Source organism: Psittacula echo, assembly GCF_963264785.1.
Source record: "Psittacula echo genome assembly, chromosome: 2".
In the NCBI taxonomy this organism is placed as follows: Eukaryota; Metazoa; Chordata; class Aves; order Psittaciformes; family Psittacidae; genus Psittacula; species Psittacula echo.
This window is the reverse complement of record NC_137737.1, coordinates 7885226-7901804: the sequence shown is the minus strand read 5'-3', so window position 1 is coordinate 7901804 and position 16579 is coordinate 7885226. Positions and strand designations below refer to the sequence as shown.

At 40.3% G+C, this 16579-nt stretch overlaps 1 protein-coding gene across 1 annotated transcript in view; it reads left to right on the top strand.

The window, feature by feature from the left end:
* The window catches only part of ADCY1 (adenylate cyclase 1), a gene marked incomplete at both ends in the record, with an annotated part of 142002 nt that overhangs the window by 72188 nt on the left and 53235 nt on the right, over positions 1-16579 (top strand). Inside the window, one exon of the mRNA XM_080611609.1 lies at positions 13086-13213. Within this exon, the coding sequence (XP_080467735.1) occupies positions 13086-13213 (128 nt within the window). The remainder of the gene's footprint in view (positions 1-13085; positions 13214-16579) is intronic.

Genomic DNA, 16579 nt, shown 5'->3' with positions numbered 1-16579 from the left:
GCCCCAATGTTCTTAGCACTTTTAAAACTTATAATGCTGTCTTCTGTGGAGTCATCTGAGCCATGAAACACAAAGCAATGTAGTAACATGGGGGTACTGTGACATAGCAGGAGATCAGATGTGCACATGGAAATGCACAAGCCTATGACACAGGCCACGGCACTGAAACAATGGAGGTGGCTACTGTACCCTGCTTGCTGCCTTAGCAGTGGCCAGGTGAAGCCAACTGGAGAAGTCAGTGACATCTCAGGCCGGGTACCAGGCACATGTTAGCTTGTGATGTGAGGCTACTTGTTTGTTAGGGAAGAAGCAGATTTGAGGCAGCAGAGCTAAAAAGACTTTGCTTTTCTATCTAGCCTACATGCATTCTGCTTCCAAATATGAAAATAAATCTCATGGTTTCTTTCAGGTATGTGAGGAAGATGGGTTATTTACTTGTCCTTCTAGCTCAGACTGTGCTGCATTGGGTGTGATTAAGGACAGAACGTATGCGCTTTCCTTGGTGCCTTCTGATGCGGTAAAGGGAGACTTGTTACTGTGTCTCCCACAGTCAGAAGAAATGTGCTGGGAAGTGCAATGTTTCAGAAGGATTCTGATCTCTTGTTTGTAACAATTCTAGATACTCATTATTAGATCAAAACAGAGCACTGGGCTGATTTTAAAACAGTGCTGTGCTCTATCATTCAGAATGATGAAGGAGACTTTAAAGAAAACTGTATTGGTGATAGGTAGTTTTGCTGTGAGAACTCTGGTGTGCATGCTGTGTGCTGTTGCTTCTTGGGAAGCAATGTCAACTGGAAGGGGCAGTTTATGGCAGCCCTTGTTGAAACAATCGTCCTGTCTTAAAACTGTAATGCTTAAAAAGTCCCTGTCACCACTGTGGGAAACATAGTAAGTGTAAGGCAGCGTGTATTTGTTCAAAGTCACATGAAGAGTCTTGGCATTTTGGCACATTGGCACGTTACAGGGATAGGGAGTCTTTGCTTTTGACAGTAGAGCTCATAAGCTGACCAGAACCAGGTGCTTCAGACAAACACACAAAATTCTTTTTGAGAGATCTGGGACAATTGAATCCTAACGTTTGTCGTTCTGACGTTTAGAAGCTGGTTTATGCTTCTTAGCATTAGATTTCTCTCTTTCTATATGCTGCTTGTTTGATTTTTTTTGGTAAGGCAAATAGTTTTTGAAATGCTATGCCTCTTTTAAAATCACACATAAATTTGTGAATATCAATTTATAAATAATATACATATTCAAATATATATAAAAATATAAATAGAAATATAAATACAGCTTGTAACAGGGACTTCTGAATGCAAACCTTAGGTTTCAATTTATTGTCATTCAATTCCTTTGAAAGCTTGTTTGAACATTCTGTTTATAGAGAAGGAGAAAAGTCCTGATCTTCTCACTCCCTACTAGAAATGATTTGTACTTCCATCATTTTCTTTCTTTTTTTATTCACCTCTAGAGAAAACATGTTTTTCAAAAGCTTATCTTGTACAGGTTATTTTACCTTGTAAATCTCTGAGTCTTTGAACTCTGTTAGGAGAAGAGGTGATCTGAATACAGTACTTAAACTGATGGCATGTTTTCTGTGTTCACAAAAGCACTGTTTGGTTTCTTAAAGAAACAATCTCAGATAGTCTTATTTTACATAAGACTTTTTGGTCTCAATAACTTGTGAGTCTGTGGGCCAATTTCAGTCACAAGTGAGTCTCAAAAATATAAAGCTTATAAAAAATGAGTGATAGTATGCTTGTAGGACTGTAACTTCATCCTAGCAGCCACCAGAGAATCCACATGGGGTGGTGCTGTGAGGAAGGGATGCCTCAGGGTTCATTTGTTTGTCTGGTTACTGAAGTACCTGTAATACCACAGCCTTTAGGCACCCTGGTTTTCTGAAAGCCTTTTGGGTAAGTTTGTCCATGTAGAGATTCCGTTGGGATTGTGCACAATAGCAAGCCACCTTCTTGAACTTACACAGCTAGTTAAGTTTCTCATAAGGCCTGTGAATAATAAAAAGAATGATTTGCATTCATTTCTATTGGATTTTATCTGCTGTTCAGGCTTAGTTTACTTTGTCCAGTCTGTTACTTCTGAAGCTTCTCAGTTTCTGCCAGTTTTAGTGAAGCAAGGGTAGCATTGTGCAGTCTCAGATTTTACCCTAATGGTAGTCATTCTGCATTGGATGTTACCAATGAATGCTTTAAACAACTGGTCTTTGCATGAGATCTTCAGGTGCTTTTGCAGTTAACCTTCAGCCTCTCCTGAGGAGTTAAAAGGAAGACTGTGGCCATGTAGAGGAAGCTCCAACACTATAGCTAGCTTCCACGTCATCATTCTTCAGATTAGTTGTCGGTGTGACATATTTTAGTGACATACAATCATTTGTGTCATGTTGGGTTTATGTTCCCAAGGAATTCTTGGACACCCCACACTTAGGCTGGGTGCCTTGTTACTGTAATACACTGTGTATTTCAGTGCATTTGCTTTTCATGCTTTGGCATGGATTTACAGTGGATGAGGGAGGTTCTCAAGGCTTTGGTTACCCAAGTAGCATCACACAATTGCACATGCCCCTGCTCGTGTGCTGTCATGGTCACAGCTCCACTATCTTGTGATACAGCTCAGCCTTACCCAAAATATTTTACTTGTAATAAGTTATCTTAATAGTAAAGAGGAGGCGTTTATCCGGCGTCCTGCATTGTAATGCAACGGGTTTGCTTTTCAGAGAAATTTTGATCTTCTTCAGTTGTTCTTGTCTTTGGTATATTTCTCTCCCATACTTCCTGCATCTAATATATGTGGAAAATTAATTATTTGTGTTTACAGATCCTGTTATTTCTAGTTCAAATTCCATATTACTGCATCTTGGACTTCTAAGACTTTCCATTTACAAGTGGATAAGGATAAATGAAGTTCAGACTCTTCTCAAAGGACATCACTAGAAGAGGATTTTGATATTTTGAATGAAAGATCTTACCTGTTCATGCCACTTCTGGCATCTCCTCTATGAGCCAGACTGACACGCACCACTTCCTTGTTCTTTCCATTTGCAGTATGTATACCTCCAGGCTTTGCCAGTGTTTGTAGGTTGAGTCTATTTTTATCTCTTTCCATTTTAATTTGGAATCCTTCCCTGATTATCTCCTCAGCTTTTAACAAGTTTTACTCTCTAAATTGCAATGTTACTGAGGTGGCTTTTTGTACCTGTTCAGCCTCAAAGATATTGAACTTCACTACGTTGCTTCTGAGCCTGAGGCGAAGAGTCAGCAAGTAATGTTTTTAATCAGCTTCTGTGGTGTTTGGTGTGGTTGGGGGTTTTTATAATGTGTCAAGAACGTTCAGTTCCTTGCTGTGCTTTGAACTGCCTATCCCTAGAAGCAGTCACTTTAAGAAGTGAATTCTATTGAATCTATAGAATGCTTTTAGTTTATTTGAAGGTAATTACGATGTACTTTTAAAATACAGAATGAACTCATTTTTTTGCTGCCTGGTTAAGATGGGAAATGTAGTGCTGGAAAACAGATATAAACTTACACCACATAACCCTGCCTTGTATAAATTGGTAAGTGTGGACGAGGGGGTGATATTTACAAAGACTGATTTTAAGGAGACTTGTCTCCCCAAACCCCCTTGCTCGTGCAGACACAGGATCCTGCTGAGACAGATCATGCATGTAAGCTTGAGTCCAGTTCTGAACAGCCATTGGAAAGGTGTCCTAGAGAGACCTAAGGAAGTAAGCTTTCTTAAATTAACGTGGTCTTAATGAATACACCTGCAACTCTATACGATCAGGGACTCATGATGTGTGTATGGTCTGAAGCTAAAGTAAGTGTCTTTGAGACGGTTTTCCAGGGAGGAAGGTAACATTGCAGAGTTTAAGTATTGTAGGAACATATAAATAGGTACCACAGAGCTTAGGTCTTCGCTAACTTCCTTTATGGTACTTTTTAGGTAAGGAGATACTTTGCTTGGTATGCCAATTCTGTGATGTAACTCTTGTCATGATTTACTTGCTTGTGGTTAATTACCAAATGAGGTTGTATTCTGCAAATCTGAGGGGTGCGTTTTTGTATAGGACTATGCTGAATTATAAGCTTCAGATGCTTGCAGTATGAGCTGCTGTAAGTAGTACTGAAATCAGTACTGAAACGAATTGTTTTGACTCCTTGTGCAATTAGCATAGAGAAAGGTATTATTGGAGTTTAATATGTCATCCAAAGAGATGCCTCATTGCACTCCTGAAGTGCCTGTTTCACACTGTTGTTGTAGCAGCAGTTTAACAGGTAACCGAGGGGTGTATTTTAGCTGTCTAATGTAGTCTGCATACACGGTCCTACCTGGAGTCCTTTGTCCGTGCACTGATTTGTTACGTGGGGCACATACAGGGGGGAGCAACCATCAAGATCTCTCCTCAGCTTTGTGGGTGCCATGCCTCCTGCACTGCAGTCCAGAAGCACTATCCTCAGAGCAGTCAACTTTGCTTTTCTCAAGCAAGACTTTTTATCTCCTTGAGGTCACAAAAATGTGGAAGAAATGCCCATTTCCTGAAATTCAAAGCTTACTTTTTCAACATTTTATACTGTATTTGGTTTAGGCTCGTTTCTCCTGGGGTATTCCTCTGCATAAAAGGACACCATCTTAAAGAATACTTAATGAAAGCTGGGAAGGAGATAAGCATGTGTATCAGTCATGATGATTGCCTAAGATACTCTTGCTAAAATCCTTTTTAATTTCCAAGTAAACTGACATATGTGATTGTTGAATAGGTCCTCACTTTCCAGGACAAAAAACATTTAACCTTTTACTTCTGTAAAATTACTCTCCATGTGGAGTAGGGAAGGAATTTATTGTGAGAATGGGAATGCACAGAAAAGGTAGGCCAAGAACTTGTAGGTTATTGCAGATCAGCCTATACAATTACCAGTAAAATGGAGGAAAAGCATTAGAAGCAAAATGTCTTCCTTTTTATAGCTATCCTGAATGATTCTACATTTGTTTATGCATGATGTGGCTCCCATGATGATAGATAATTCATCATAACTTCACAAATGCATTACTAAATTACAAGCTTACATACACTCATGTGGAGATGGGCAGCTTTCCTCAATCAGAGCCCACCAAGCCATTTTCTGTGGTACTTCAAATACTGAAACCAGATTTGTTTTCCTTTCCTATTATTTCTGCCACTCTGTAGAAGCTCCTCCTGTTAACTCTATACTGTTATTGTGTATGTCTCCATTACCCTGCTCAATTGAATTCTGTGGAGTATTGCAGTTAGCTTGTTCTCAAGGGTTGTTATGCTGAGACTAGCAGATGTACAAGAACTAGCGTGATTTAGTAAAGTTACTATTTACAGGCATTATTCCATTAGTAGGTTATCAAAGTGGTTGTTTTGGGGTGTTTTTAAGCCCACAGTTCAAAACCTGGATGAAAAGAAATGTTACAATGTGTATGCAGTGATTGACAGGGGTTTCTAATGGACTGGGCAGTTTTCAAAAGTGTATTATCACTATTGGTGCACTGCAATGTGATGGAGCTGGTTGTAATTTCCATGTCACTTTATTACACTCAGGGTTTGACTGTGAAGTTTATCTGATAAGCTGGGTTCAATAACCTCTCACGTGTTGTGGCCCACATTTAGCATAGTTATTAAAATAGATTTGGATACTACACAAAGAAATCTTCTTGGTGAATCTTATTGTTTTACTGAAAAAAAAAGGTAAAATGATAAGCTAAATTGCTGTTGAAAGTTGCAGATGGTGTGAAACCAGCTTTGAGATCCCCAGCATGAGAAAGACATGTTGGAAGAGAGTGAAAAAATGATAAGAGGTCTGGAGCAGCTCTGCTCTGGAGCCAGGCTGAGAGAGCTGGGCTGGGTCAGCCTGGAGAAGAGAAGGCTCCTGAAGGGGAGACTTCAGAGCAGCTCCAGTGCCTAAAGGGGATACAGGAAACCTGGAGAGGGGCTTTGGAGAAGGGCCTGTAGGGACAGGACAAGGGGAATGGCTTTAACCTGATAGAGGGGAGACTGAGATGAGCTCTTGGGAAGTTCTTCCCTGTGAGGGTGCTGAGGCGCTGGCACAGGGTGCCCAGAGAAGCTGTGGCTGCCCTATCCCTGGCAGTGTTCAAGGCCAGGTTGGACAGGGCTTGGAGCAACCTGATCTAGTGGAAGGTGTCCCTGCCTGTGGCAGGGGCTTGGAACTGGATGAGGTTTAAGGTCCCTTCCAGGCTGTGATTTTATGATGAATCTAATAACTTGATATGGTATTGCTTAGTTACACTGTACAGCCTTCTGATTAACTCCATCATATTCACTGACCTTTCTTCTGTGACCCAGAAGTATGGTGGCTTGTCCTTCATCATTTCCTTTACAGCAGAACAATATACTATGCCCTTCCAAATGCACTTGGAGCAGTATGGTGTTCACTACATCTCTGCATAAAGAAAGGACTAGACCATTAATGCCAAGAGCAGGTATCAGCACCCATATATCTTCTACCAGTCTGTGTTCAAATCTGTTGAAAGGAGGGCTCAGAACTGGTGTCTGGCCCATAACTCTAAGGCTGAGTCACCTTGGTTAACATGTGAGTAGAGGATGAATATTAAAATTTGCTTGTATTATTATACAGTATAAACACATCTGTATTATACACAGTATTATATATCATAATATAATACATTACATATATTATTAAACACATACGTTATACACATACAAATATGCATTTTTTATTATAACATTGTATATGTTGTGTATATGTGCAAGGGAGTGTAGGCAAGTTTGCAGAACTGTGTCTGTGTATGTTGTACATGCACACATATGTATGGATGGATACATATATTTATACAGCATGATAGCCAAAATACAGGTTTTTTCCACTTCTGTTCCATCTAATGGACAGATTTTATGAAATTGAATAAAGACATCATTCCGGCTTTAGAGGATCTAGTAGAAAATACTATTCTTTCTGCAAGTCTCTTTTGCGCCTCTATCACATCTGTAATATAGATAAATTTATGTTAACTTCTGGAGTGATTCAGAGCTTTCTAATCCAATTTTCTACTGAGATTAACAGCACTTTGGCGCAAAGTGCTATAGATGTTAAATAAGATGAACATTCTAAGCACATTGAAAATAAGCTGCAGTGGTAACAGTGGTGACTCCTATCTTGTCCTCTCTCAAGACCTCTTTGGAAGCAGAATGGAGTTCCTGGGTTTGTGAAGAGAGATAAAAGGGGAATGCATTTTATTGCTATGGGAAACTTCTAGAGGTGCTTCGCATTTTTTTTCCCCAGTAGCCATTTTATACTGTTAATAACTAAGAAAGGACTGTACCTGGGATGTGGTTAGCCTGGATTATTGAATTATGGTCCCCTGAGGGTTAGAGGAACAACAGGTATAAGTTAGTGGACTTCCCCTGAAACCCATGATGCTGTACTGATTCACATGAATGGAAAATTCGATCCCCTTTTGCCTACCTGATACAAACAGCTCAGCTCTGAGCACAGCAGGCTGCCCAGAGAAAGCTGCTGGAATGGGGCTTTCTGCAAGCAAATAACTGATAAACCACAAAGGAAGGAAACCATAGGAAAACGAGGAAAAATATGAGGGGGGGATAAAACACAAAAGTGCTTCTGTGATGAATCCTTTCAGGGTCATTGATCTTACTTTGGGGTTATTGTCTGTAAGGGAGGCTGACCATGCCCCTCTATGGCAGTGCCTGGCCTCAGTGGTGAAGCTCTTGACAGCAGTGACAGGGCCAGCAGACTGGTGTATGTTCCTTCCTCAGCCCTCATAGTTCGCCACTGTTCCCCCAGAGTTAATTCTGCTCTCAGTGAAAACTGAGCCATTGGAGATTTGCGTTTTGATGGTTTCCCTCTTCAGTATGTGAAGAGAACACTGAGCTAACAGTGGTTTTATCAGGGAGTAGGCAATGGTGTTTTCACCCCACAAATTCAAGCAATTTCAGGCAGTGAATGTATGGGGGAGGCATGAAGGGGTTTTGAGCTCAAAAGCTGCTCCCTGTGCTGCCAGTGCATCTCCTTCCACTTCTCTGCTGCATGCAGTTTCACTAATCCTGATGTCTGAAATATGATGAGGATGCCAAAGCATCCTCACCACAAAAAGCCTTCAGTTTAAGTCCAGGCCTAATAGATCTCTTCCCTTGTACCCCACCACTTAAACAGCTGAACCTGGACACGTGTTGGTTCGGGGTTTCTGTTTTCTTGGATTTTTTTTAAGGTTCTAACTTTGCAGTCACTAAGCAAATTCCTGTTCACATTCTTCTCCCTAAACAAAACTCAGTGTCCAAGAGCATCGTAGGAGAGTGTAAGACTGGTAGGGTCTGAGCTAGGGGAAATGGGAATCACTGCTTAGGCATCTTTTTGTAGACCTTCTTAATCTCTTTTTTTTCACTCTGCACAGCATAACTAAATCCAAATTGGCTGAATATGGCCAAGAATCTTTTTATGGACCTCAGCTAATGCAGTTTTTATTAGTAGGAATGGCAAAAAGTGTCTTTCTAATTTATGGATAAATAAAATCCCTCCTACTCATAGATATTGATTCCAGGAGGGTAGAACAGTAAAAGTCTGATGAGCACACCTGCAAATCAGGTTGCTGGCAGGCTTGCAGGAAAAGAAATGGATGTGCACAATAAGCATTAAATATGCTGTAGTTAAGTCACACAGGGTCAGACTCATCCTTGGTATAATTCCACTGCAGTTAGTGGAGTTACGAGGGAGAAAAGTTCAATGTTTAGCTTTTAAAATCTTGCTTTTAAAAATTGTGATCTACGTGGCCTTCCTTTTTGGCTCACTTTGATAGGTACCTATGTACCATAATGACACAGGAGCATATAGAAATATATAGAGTATTGCAGTGACCGAAGTCAGAGCAGGGCCTCTTTCCTGCATTAGCAACTGCCATGTCTAAAATAAATAAAAGCTTTATAAAGAGGCTCTTCTGCTACCAGACAGTGAAATAATGTGCTGAGCATCCCTGACTTTGGATCTGTTCTTGTAATAAACAAGTACTTACTTGGATAGCGTATTAAAAAGAACCCAACCCAAGCCAAACCAAAACCAAAAACTAACACCACCCCTCAAAAACCCCCCAATAAAACAGCAATGACAATAAGGATTGTTGCAGTCTGACATCTGAGGAAGATCCTCCTTTACAAGACTTTGTACTTCTCCAGCAGAATCTCTCTGTTCAAGGGAAGATCTCACTGTCTGCTGATGGATTCTGCTGGGAGAGGGAGGAAATATTTTACAAACTGTAAATTCTCTTCCCTTTAGTTTTTACTGGGAAAAAAAGAAACAACTCACAACAAAAAAACCCAAACCAGCTTATCCAGAGTTATCCAAATACAAAACAGTATTTGATGCCTGTGGTACAAGAATATGGGGTTAATGGTCCCAGTCTCCAGTTCCGCAGTCTTGGCAGACTTCACTCTTTCTTCCAAATGCATTTAAATATAGAAGTACAACTACAACAAAAAGCCAGAGTTGTTTGTAAGAGTAACACACCATACTCACTCTGTTCTACCTAACAACCCCTTCTACCCAACACCATACCCATGCCATACCCACCCTGTTCTACCCAGCATCATATCCACACCATACCCACCCTGTTCTACCTAACACCATACCCAACACCATGCGCAGCCCGTTCTACCAAACAGATAGGGAAAATGCTTGTCTAAAAATGTAAAGAAAGCTCTTAGTGACTTTGAAGTATCCTCTGCTTTCCGAGCCGGGCTTCCACTTCACACTGACAAACCCCATGACTGACAGTGGTGCCAGAGGGGATTCTGCAGATCCGCTTGGAAACGTCTCACTGAGACACCGCAGGTGGGCAAGCTGCCTGGCTAATGCAGTGCTAGCAATCTCTGGTGCTTTTTAGCATGTGCATAAACTGAAATTATCAGCTGTTTCTAAACAGCCATTGCTCATATCAGCTGTGACTAGAATTTGGAATCATCGGCTTGAATTCATTGCTGTCACAAGTATGAAAAATCCTGCCGAGTCAAGGGCTTCTTTGGAAGTTGCTGAGAAAACAAAACAAAGAGGGAAGGAGTTTGGATTGTTCATTTGCATATCAATCCTCTAAAAGATTGCTCTTACAAAGCTGCTTTCCATCTCCTTCCTGGAAGTCTGCCTCACATGTTGTGAACAAGGAAACTATTTTCCTGGAGATTACTGTATATTAATTGATTATAAATAAAGACAGTGAGGAGAACATCTGGTAAGGAACAGAGCGGTGGGTTCAAAACAGCAGGTGATTTAGCCATGCGTCTTCCATCAAAGCTAATATCCCTCCAGAAAATGCTGTAGTCCTTGTTTCCTTTCATTTTTCTCCTGCACCAGATATAAATTGCCTTGGAAAAGTGGTGATGGATCCAGCTCTGTTCAGGGTTTTTTTCCTTCCTTTATCTATCCAACAGGCTGCTAGACTGTGCTGTGCCAGCCTGACAGTCATTTTGTGTATCCTATTATAAAATGTGCAGTACTGCTCTAGAGCACAGTAAACTTTCTCAAGAAAGCCAAGTCGTTAGAAACAAACCATTTTGGAGGCTGACCCTGAGTAGGAGAGCACACCGACCGATGAACACACGCCTATTGTCCACCTCAGCTTACTGAAATGGCTTTTCTGAGGAACTCTAGGCTGGGTCAAACAGTCATTGCCTGGCCACAAGTCATGCATACCCAATTTAAAGATGAAAAGGGCTTTATAGAGGATTGTAAGGTGTGGGCAAAAGTGGGATATGCTTTGGAAAGTAAGTTCCAGCTTTAGCTACTGAGTACCCTCCACTGCTTCAAGATTTGCCCCAGATTTCTTTTAAGAAGGCTTATTTTGGCAGTATGATTTAGTACTGAAAGCCTTAGCGGTTTCTGTTAAAAAACTTAGTGGTTTCTGTCCAGCACCCTTGAGTTGGAAGGCCTGTTTTGTGTCAGGATAGATTTTGAGGTCTGCATATTACTTTGTGTGCGTCAATAATTATTGTACTTTTATAATACCATTTAGCCAAGGATCTCAAAATACCGGCTTAAAACTCTAAGTAAAATTGGTGAGGCATTTTGTGGCTACAGACTATGGGAATCCTCTATGGCCCCAATGATAAGGCTTCTAGAATAATGATGCTCACGTTCATTAAAATATATATTAGCAATGATATAGTTAAAAACCTGCTGTACAGCACAAGAAATGTTGTCGCTCTTAGAAAAGCCTTTCTAGTAGTTAAGCATATCCGAAAAGATGGCTGATGATTCAAGATATGAGTTTACTGCTCAGTTTATAAAAAGAGGTAGAAAAAGCAGTTTTCCTAAAGAGTGTTAGCATGCATTCCTCCATGCCTGAACACAGGTAATTCTCATAGTATAATATTTGTTCAATACATTTATGAAGAAGAGAGGAGTCTGAATGCCTGCAGATGGAAGAGGGTATAATAACAAGCCTCTCATGCTGGTGTATGATGTGTCAGAGAGAAGGGGATGGCTGCAGGATTAACCATCACTTTTGACATGGAATATGAGTGATGATGTTGTGGAGAGTGTGGTCAGCTCAGGAAGGCAGAAGGCTGTATAACAATATGTGTCTGTATAGGAAGCTGAACTAGACTCTTGTTAATCCTTTCTCATCATATTCACAACAGCTAATTTTGCATAGCAATTATATAATCACAGACTGGTTTGGGTTGGAAAGAATCTTAAGATCATCCAGTTCCAACCCCCTGCCATGGGCAGGGAAACCTCACACTAGATCAGGTTGCTCCAAGCCCCATCCAACCTGGCCTTGAGCCCTACCAGGGATGAGGCAGTCACAGCTTCTCTGATTAACCTGTTCCAGTGCCTCACCACCTTCATATTAAAGCACTTCTTCCTTGTATCTAACCTGAGCTTCCCCTGTTTCAGCTTGAACCCATCACTCCTTATCCTGTCACTACAGCCCCTGATGAAGAGTCCCTCTCCAGCATCCTTGTAGCCCCCTTCAGACACTGGAAGCTGCTCTGAGGTCTCCACGCAGCTTCTCTTCTCCAGGCTGAACAGCCCCAATGTTCTCAGCCTGTCTTCGTATGGGAGGTGCTCCAGACCCTGATCAATCTCATTGCCTCCTCCGGACTTGCTCCAGCAGCTGCAGGTCCTCCTTATGCTGGGGACACCAGAACTGTGTGCATTACTCCAAGTGGGGTCAGTTACTGGCATAGTCCCAGTTATGTGAGTTGGATATATTTAATCAGGTTATTTACTATTCTGTGTCATAAGTGGGTAGAAGTTGCTACTGTGTAGTTGGAAGAGATATCATCATCTCTTCATGTCTACTCATAGTTTACTGGTTAAAGGCACTGCTTTGTTAAAGGCATTTTATTATGTGCTCTCTGTTTAGAAATGAAGTTTCAGCTCAAACAAATGTAGCAATCATCATATGGCATCACTGGTTTTTCAAAATGGGAGAGACTTAGCCAGACCTCTTGGTCTGTAGAAATTAAAGGGTATGCAAGCAGGAGATAAATTTGATGGTTATGCAAACTGACTGCATCTTTTTATCTGCAAGTGTGTCACAGTTAGACTGATCGTGGTGTATTGTAAATTGTGATTTATGACTTGGTAATGCACAAATGTGTGTGCCTTTACAGATCAATATATCAGCTTTCTTGGTAAGTTGGAACTGGATTTGAAACAAAAGTTTCTCAGAATTACAAATATTTCCTGATATGAAACAGTGGTTTTGCTTCAGTCCTTTGGTGTGGACTCATATGGAAATAAGTTTTCATTGCAAATTCTGAATTCATACTGACCTAACATGAGGGCAAGGAGATATTTGTTCATAGCTATAGATTTAAGCAGTGTTACCCTATGTGTGTTGAACAGTCTGGGTTTGATCCCTACTATGTATACATGTATTTATAAATAAATGTGTGTATGTCAGCTTTTCTGTACCAGGTTTAATGAACTGTAGATTACTTCATTGGACCAGAAAAGGATTCCCTGAATGGTAGTGTTGGAGAAGATTTTATCCTGTAGCATTGGAATATTTATATGAATGGTAAAACTTTTCCTATTCTCCTTTTATTAAAGGAAAACCACTGCAGAAGAATAAAAATCCTAGGGGACTGTTACTACTGTGTATCAGGATTGACCCAGCCCAAAACAGATCATGCCCATTGCTGTGTGGAAATGGGACTGGATATGATTGACACCATCACGTAAGTACTGTGAACAGGGAACCTGGACAGGAGGGGTACAACAACTTCTTTGTGGCATTCAGAAATGTGTTCTCAGAAAAGCAGCAGTGTCTGCTGTCGCTGCCCACCTAGCAATTCACACTGGTGCGTTCAGGTCATAGGACACTGGTTTTGGGAAGGGCCATTCTAGACGTTAATTTTCCACTCCATTTAATCGCTGTGAGAATAAAAGTTCACAAGTGTGAGTGTGTAGAGGCACATACATGTACAGATAAGGGGACAGAAAGATACCAGGAAATGATGAAACATTCCTATTGCCATTTGCCACAAAGAAAGGAGTCCAATTTTCTTGTTCTACAGGGATTAAACACTGCTCATTTTGCATACCAGAATGTAAACTCAAAGCCAGTCCTGATGTATGCATATTGTAGATGTGTTTGTATTCTCAAAATGATAGCTTGCTGATTTCTCCTTTCTGTATGTCATGTTTAAACCCATAATTTATTCTGCTTTTCAGAAATGTAATGTGAAATTCACTTTGCTGATCAGTAGAATTTTTTTATGCTTCAGAGCTCTGCTCTGCATTGATCATTATTTTAGCAAGGCAGAAAATGTGAATGTGAGAGAACTGTGAATGAGCTTTCTAGAGGGAGCTGGAGATCAATTTCATTACATAGGAAGGAAAGGATAAAGATGTGAGATATTTTCAATACTCTATTGCTCTGTGTATGTGCACACGTGTGTTTTATAGGAAGGCTATAGGAAAGAATGCACATCTCTTAGTTCTGTATATAAGTAAATGCTGCTCAGCACAGTGCTGTTACATTTGGGATGAGCTTGCAAAGGTGTGTCTAGCCTGTTCTATATTTGAAAGTGTTTGGCCACTGTTTCCTGTAGGCAGTTGTGCTTTCTCTCTGTTGTCATCTGGACTGTTGGGAATGTGGAGTTGAGTCAAGGTTCTGCTTCCTTTCACTTAAGTTTTTGCATTATGCACAGAGAAGACCTACATTGTCTGTGAAGGTGAACAGGCCATTGTGTAATCTCAATGTAAAAAAGGACAGTACACTATTAAATAAAGAAAAATAGTATAGAATAAGCAAACATAAGGTTTATGAATTCTAATTATGCATTTTTGATTTGGAGCATTTCACCTTCTTCTTTCTAGTAAAGCTTTTGCCACATCATATATTTCATCTTCAATTACCTAAGGTAATTGAAGGCTGATTCTTATTTCTAGCTCAATCCATGTGGTTTTATTATTATGTTCATTAATAAAATCTCTCAAGAGTGTGAAGGGTTGGGTAAATGAGCCCATAGTCTCCCTCTCACTCAGTGCAGGTTCATCATCTTTGTAAACATTGTAAAATTGACGAAAGACTTTGTAATCTGTGATACTATAAAATCCTAAAAGAAGATCCAAAGTCTGCAAATCATGTATGTGTGCGTTCTTCCAGCAGCGTATAGATATTCCATTTCTATGGAAGCCTTGGCTTTTATGAGCATAGCTAGATATACAGGCCCCATATGCTTTTTCCAGAGCCTTTTTTCTTTTTCTCATCCCTAAAAAGCAGTAGCTGATGCTCCCATCCTCTTTTAAACCTAGCATTAATCTTTAACTCATTAGTTGTGCTGTGTTTCATGTATACAAATAAGGTAGTGGTATAAATGTCTGAACTTCCCTCTTCTGAATGTTTCAGTTTTACTGATATTAGAAATGAAATGTGTTCCCTTTTTATGTTATTATTCCTTGGTTGCTGTCATGATAACATAAACTTGAAAAGGGAAGGAACGAACTGGGACTGTTCAGCTGGGAGAAGAAAAGGTTCACAAGGAATTTTATCAATGCATACAAATATCCAATGTGAGGAGATGTAAAGAAAGACAAAGCCAAACTTTTCTCAGCAGTATCCAGTGTCAGGGCAAGAAGAGATGGGCACAAATTGAAATACAAGAAATTCCATTTAAACATAAGAAAGAACTTTTTTTACTGTGATGGTGGTCAGATACTGGATAGGTTGCACTGGAAGGTTGTGGTGTTAGCATCCTTGGAGAGATTTAAAACCAAGCTAGACACAGTCCTGGGCAACCTTCTATAGTTGCCAGGACTCTGAGCAGTGGAGGTCGTCTAGATGGTTTCCAGAGGTCCCTTCCAGCAACTCTGTGATTCCAGGTGGATCGGCTGTAGTGTCTAATATAAACCATGCCAGAGGTTATGGTAGAAGAGAACTGATAATTGCAGGATATTTTTTTTATTAAGAATTCACAAGTCATAAGTCTTCAGTGTAGTCGGTGGTCAGAGCACAGTGACAGGGCAAGATGGAGAAGAGGCAAGGCTATAAGAAAGTGCCAGATTTATTTAGGGTTCTTAAATGGCTAAAGACCTTTTCTGCATCCTTTGTACATAAGCACAATTAATTAATCCCTCTTTTCTTCCAATGAGGAATCAGTTGTGTGAGTAAGGACTATAAGACCCAGTCAACACATTTCTTCTTAGTTGTAAGAATGTGCTTGTTCTGCTTATATTAGAGGACAGGAGGATGGTGCATTCCAAGTACCATTGCCCTTGATGGCAGTACTATTTTTTTCTCTTACTGCAAGTGGAGCGTCATCTGTTCAGATACTGTTGGATTCTGGGTTAGGTTCTTTTGTTGTCAGCAGCATGTGGCTAAGCCAACTGTATCGAGTGCTTCAAACCAGGAAAATAGGTTCTGCTGGAGATCAGGAAAAAACTCTTAATTCCTTCGCAGAGATCAAAGTTGGAATATGCATTCCCCAGATTAATTTCTTTGTAATACACTGAGCAAATAAAAAGGAGAAGTGAAGAGCTTGTGATGGTAAAGTTGGAATGCACCATTTGATTTTCTATTGGTATATTTATTAGGTGGTATTTAGCAGTCCCATGAGATGCAGAGTCACTTTGATTTTTAAACTTTCCCGTTTCATCCAGAGTTGGAAGCCAGCTGGTAGCCTTCTGAAAGCCTGTTCACTTCCCTGCAGAGAACAGGTCTTGGCACTGTAAATTTATGCTTGGAATTTGTCATCCCTAGTGACAGGTTTGTCATGTTACCTGGGATAAATAAATAAATACAATCACTTGAGTTGTGATTCAGCTGATGGATCTGTCAGAAGTGCCTGTCCCAGAGGTATGCACCACCAAGATGTTCTTCTTCGAGGAAATCAAGGAAAAGAAACTTCTAGTGGCTGGTTGATGGATCTGTGATTGGACCCAAGTTGAACTTTATAATGAGCTCTTATAAATTGATGCTTTCTATTCTCTTCATATTCTGTGTAACTGTTATTTAAGTATCCTAGAATATGGTGCTGCATGTGAGTATCATCTGAGAATGTTGCCTCACTGCATTTAGATTGAGATTTTCGGGGTAATTT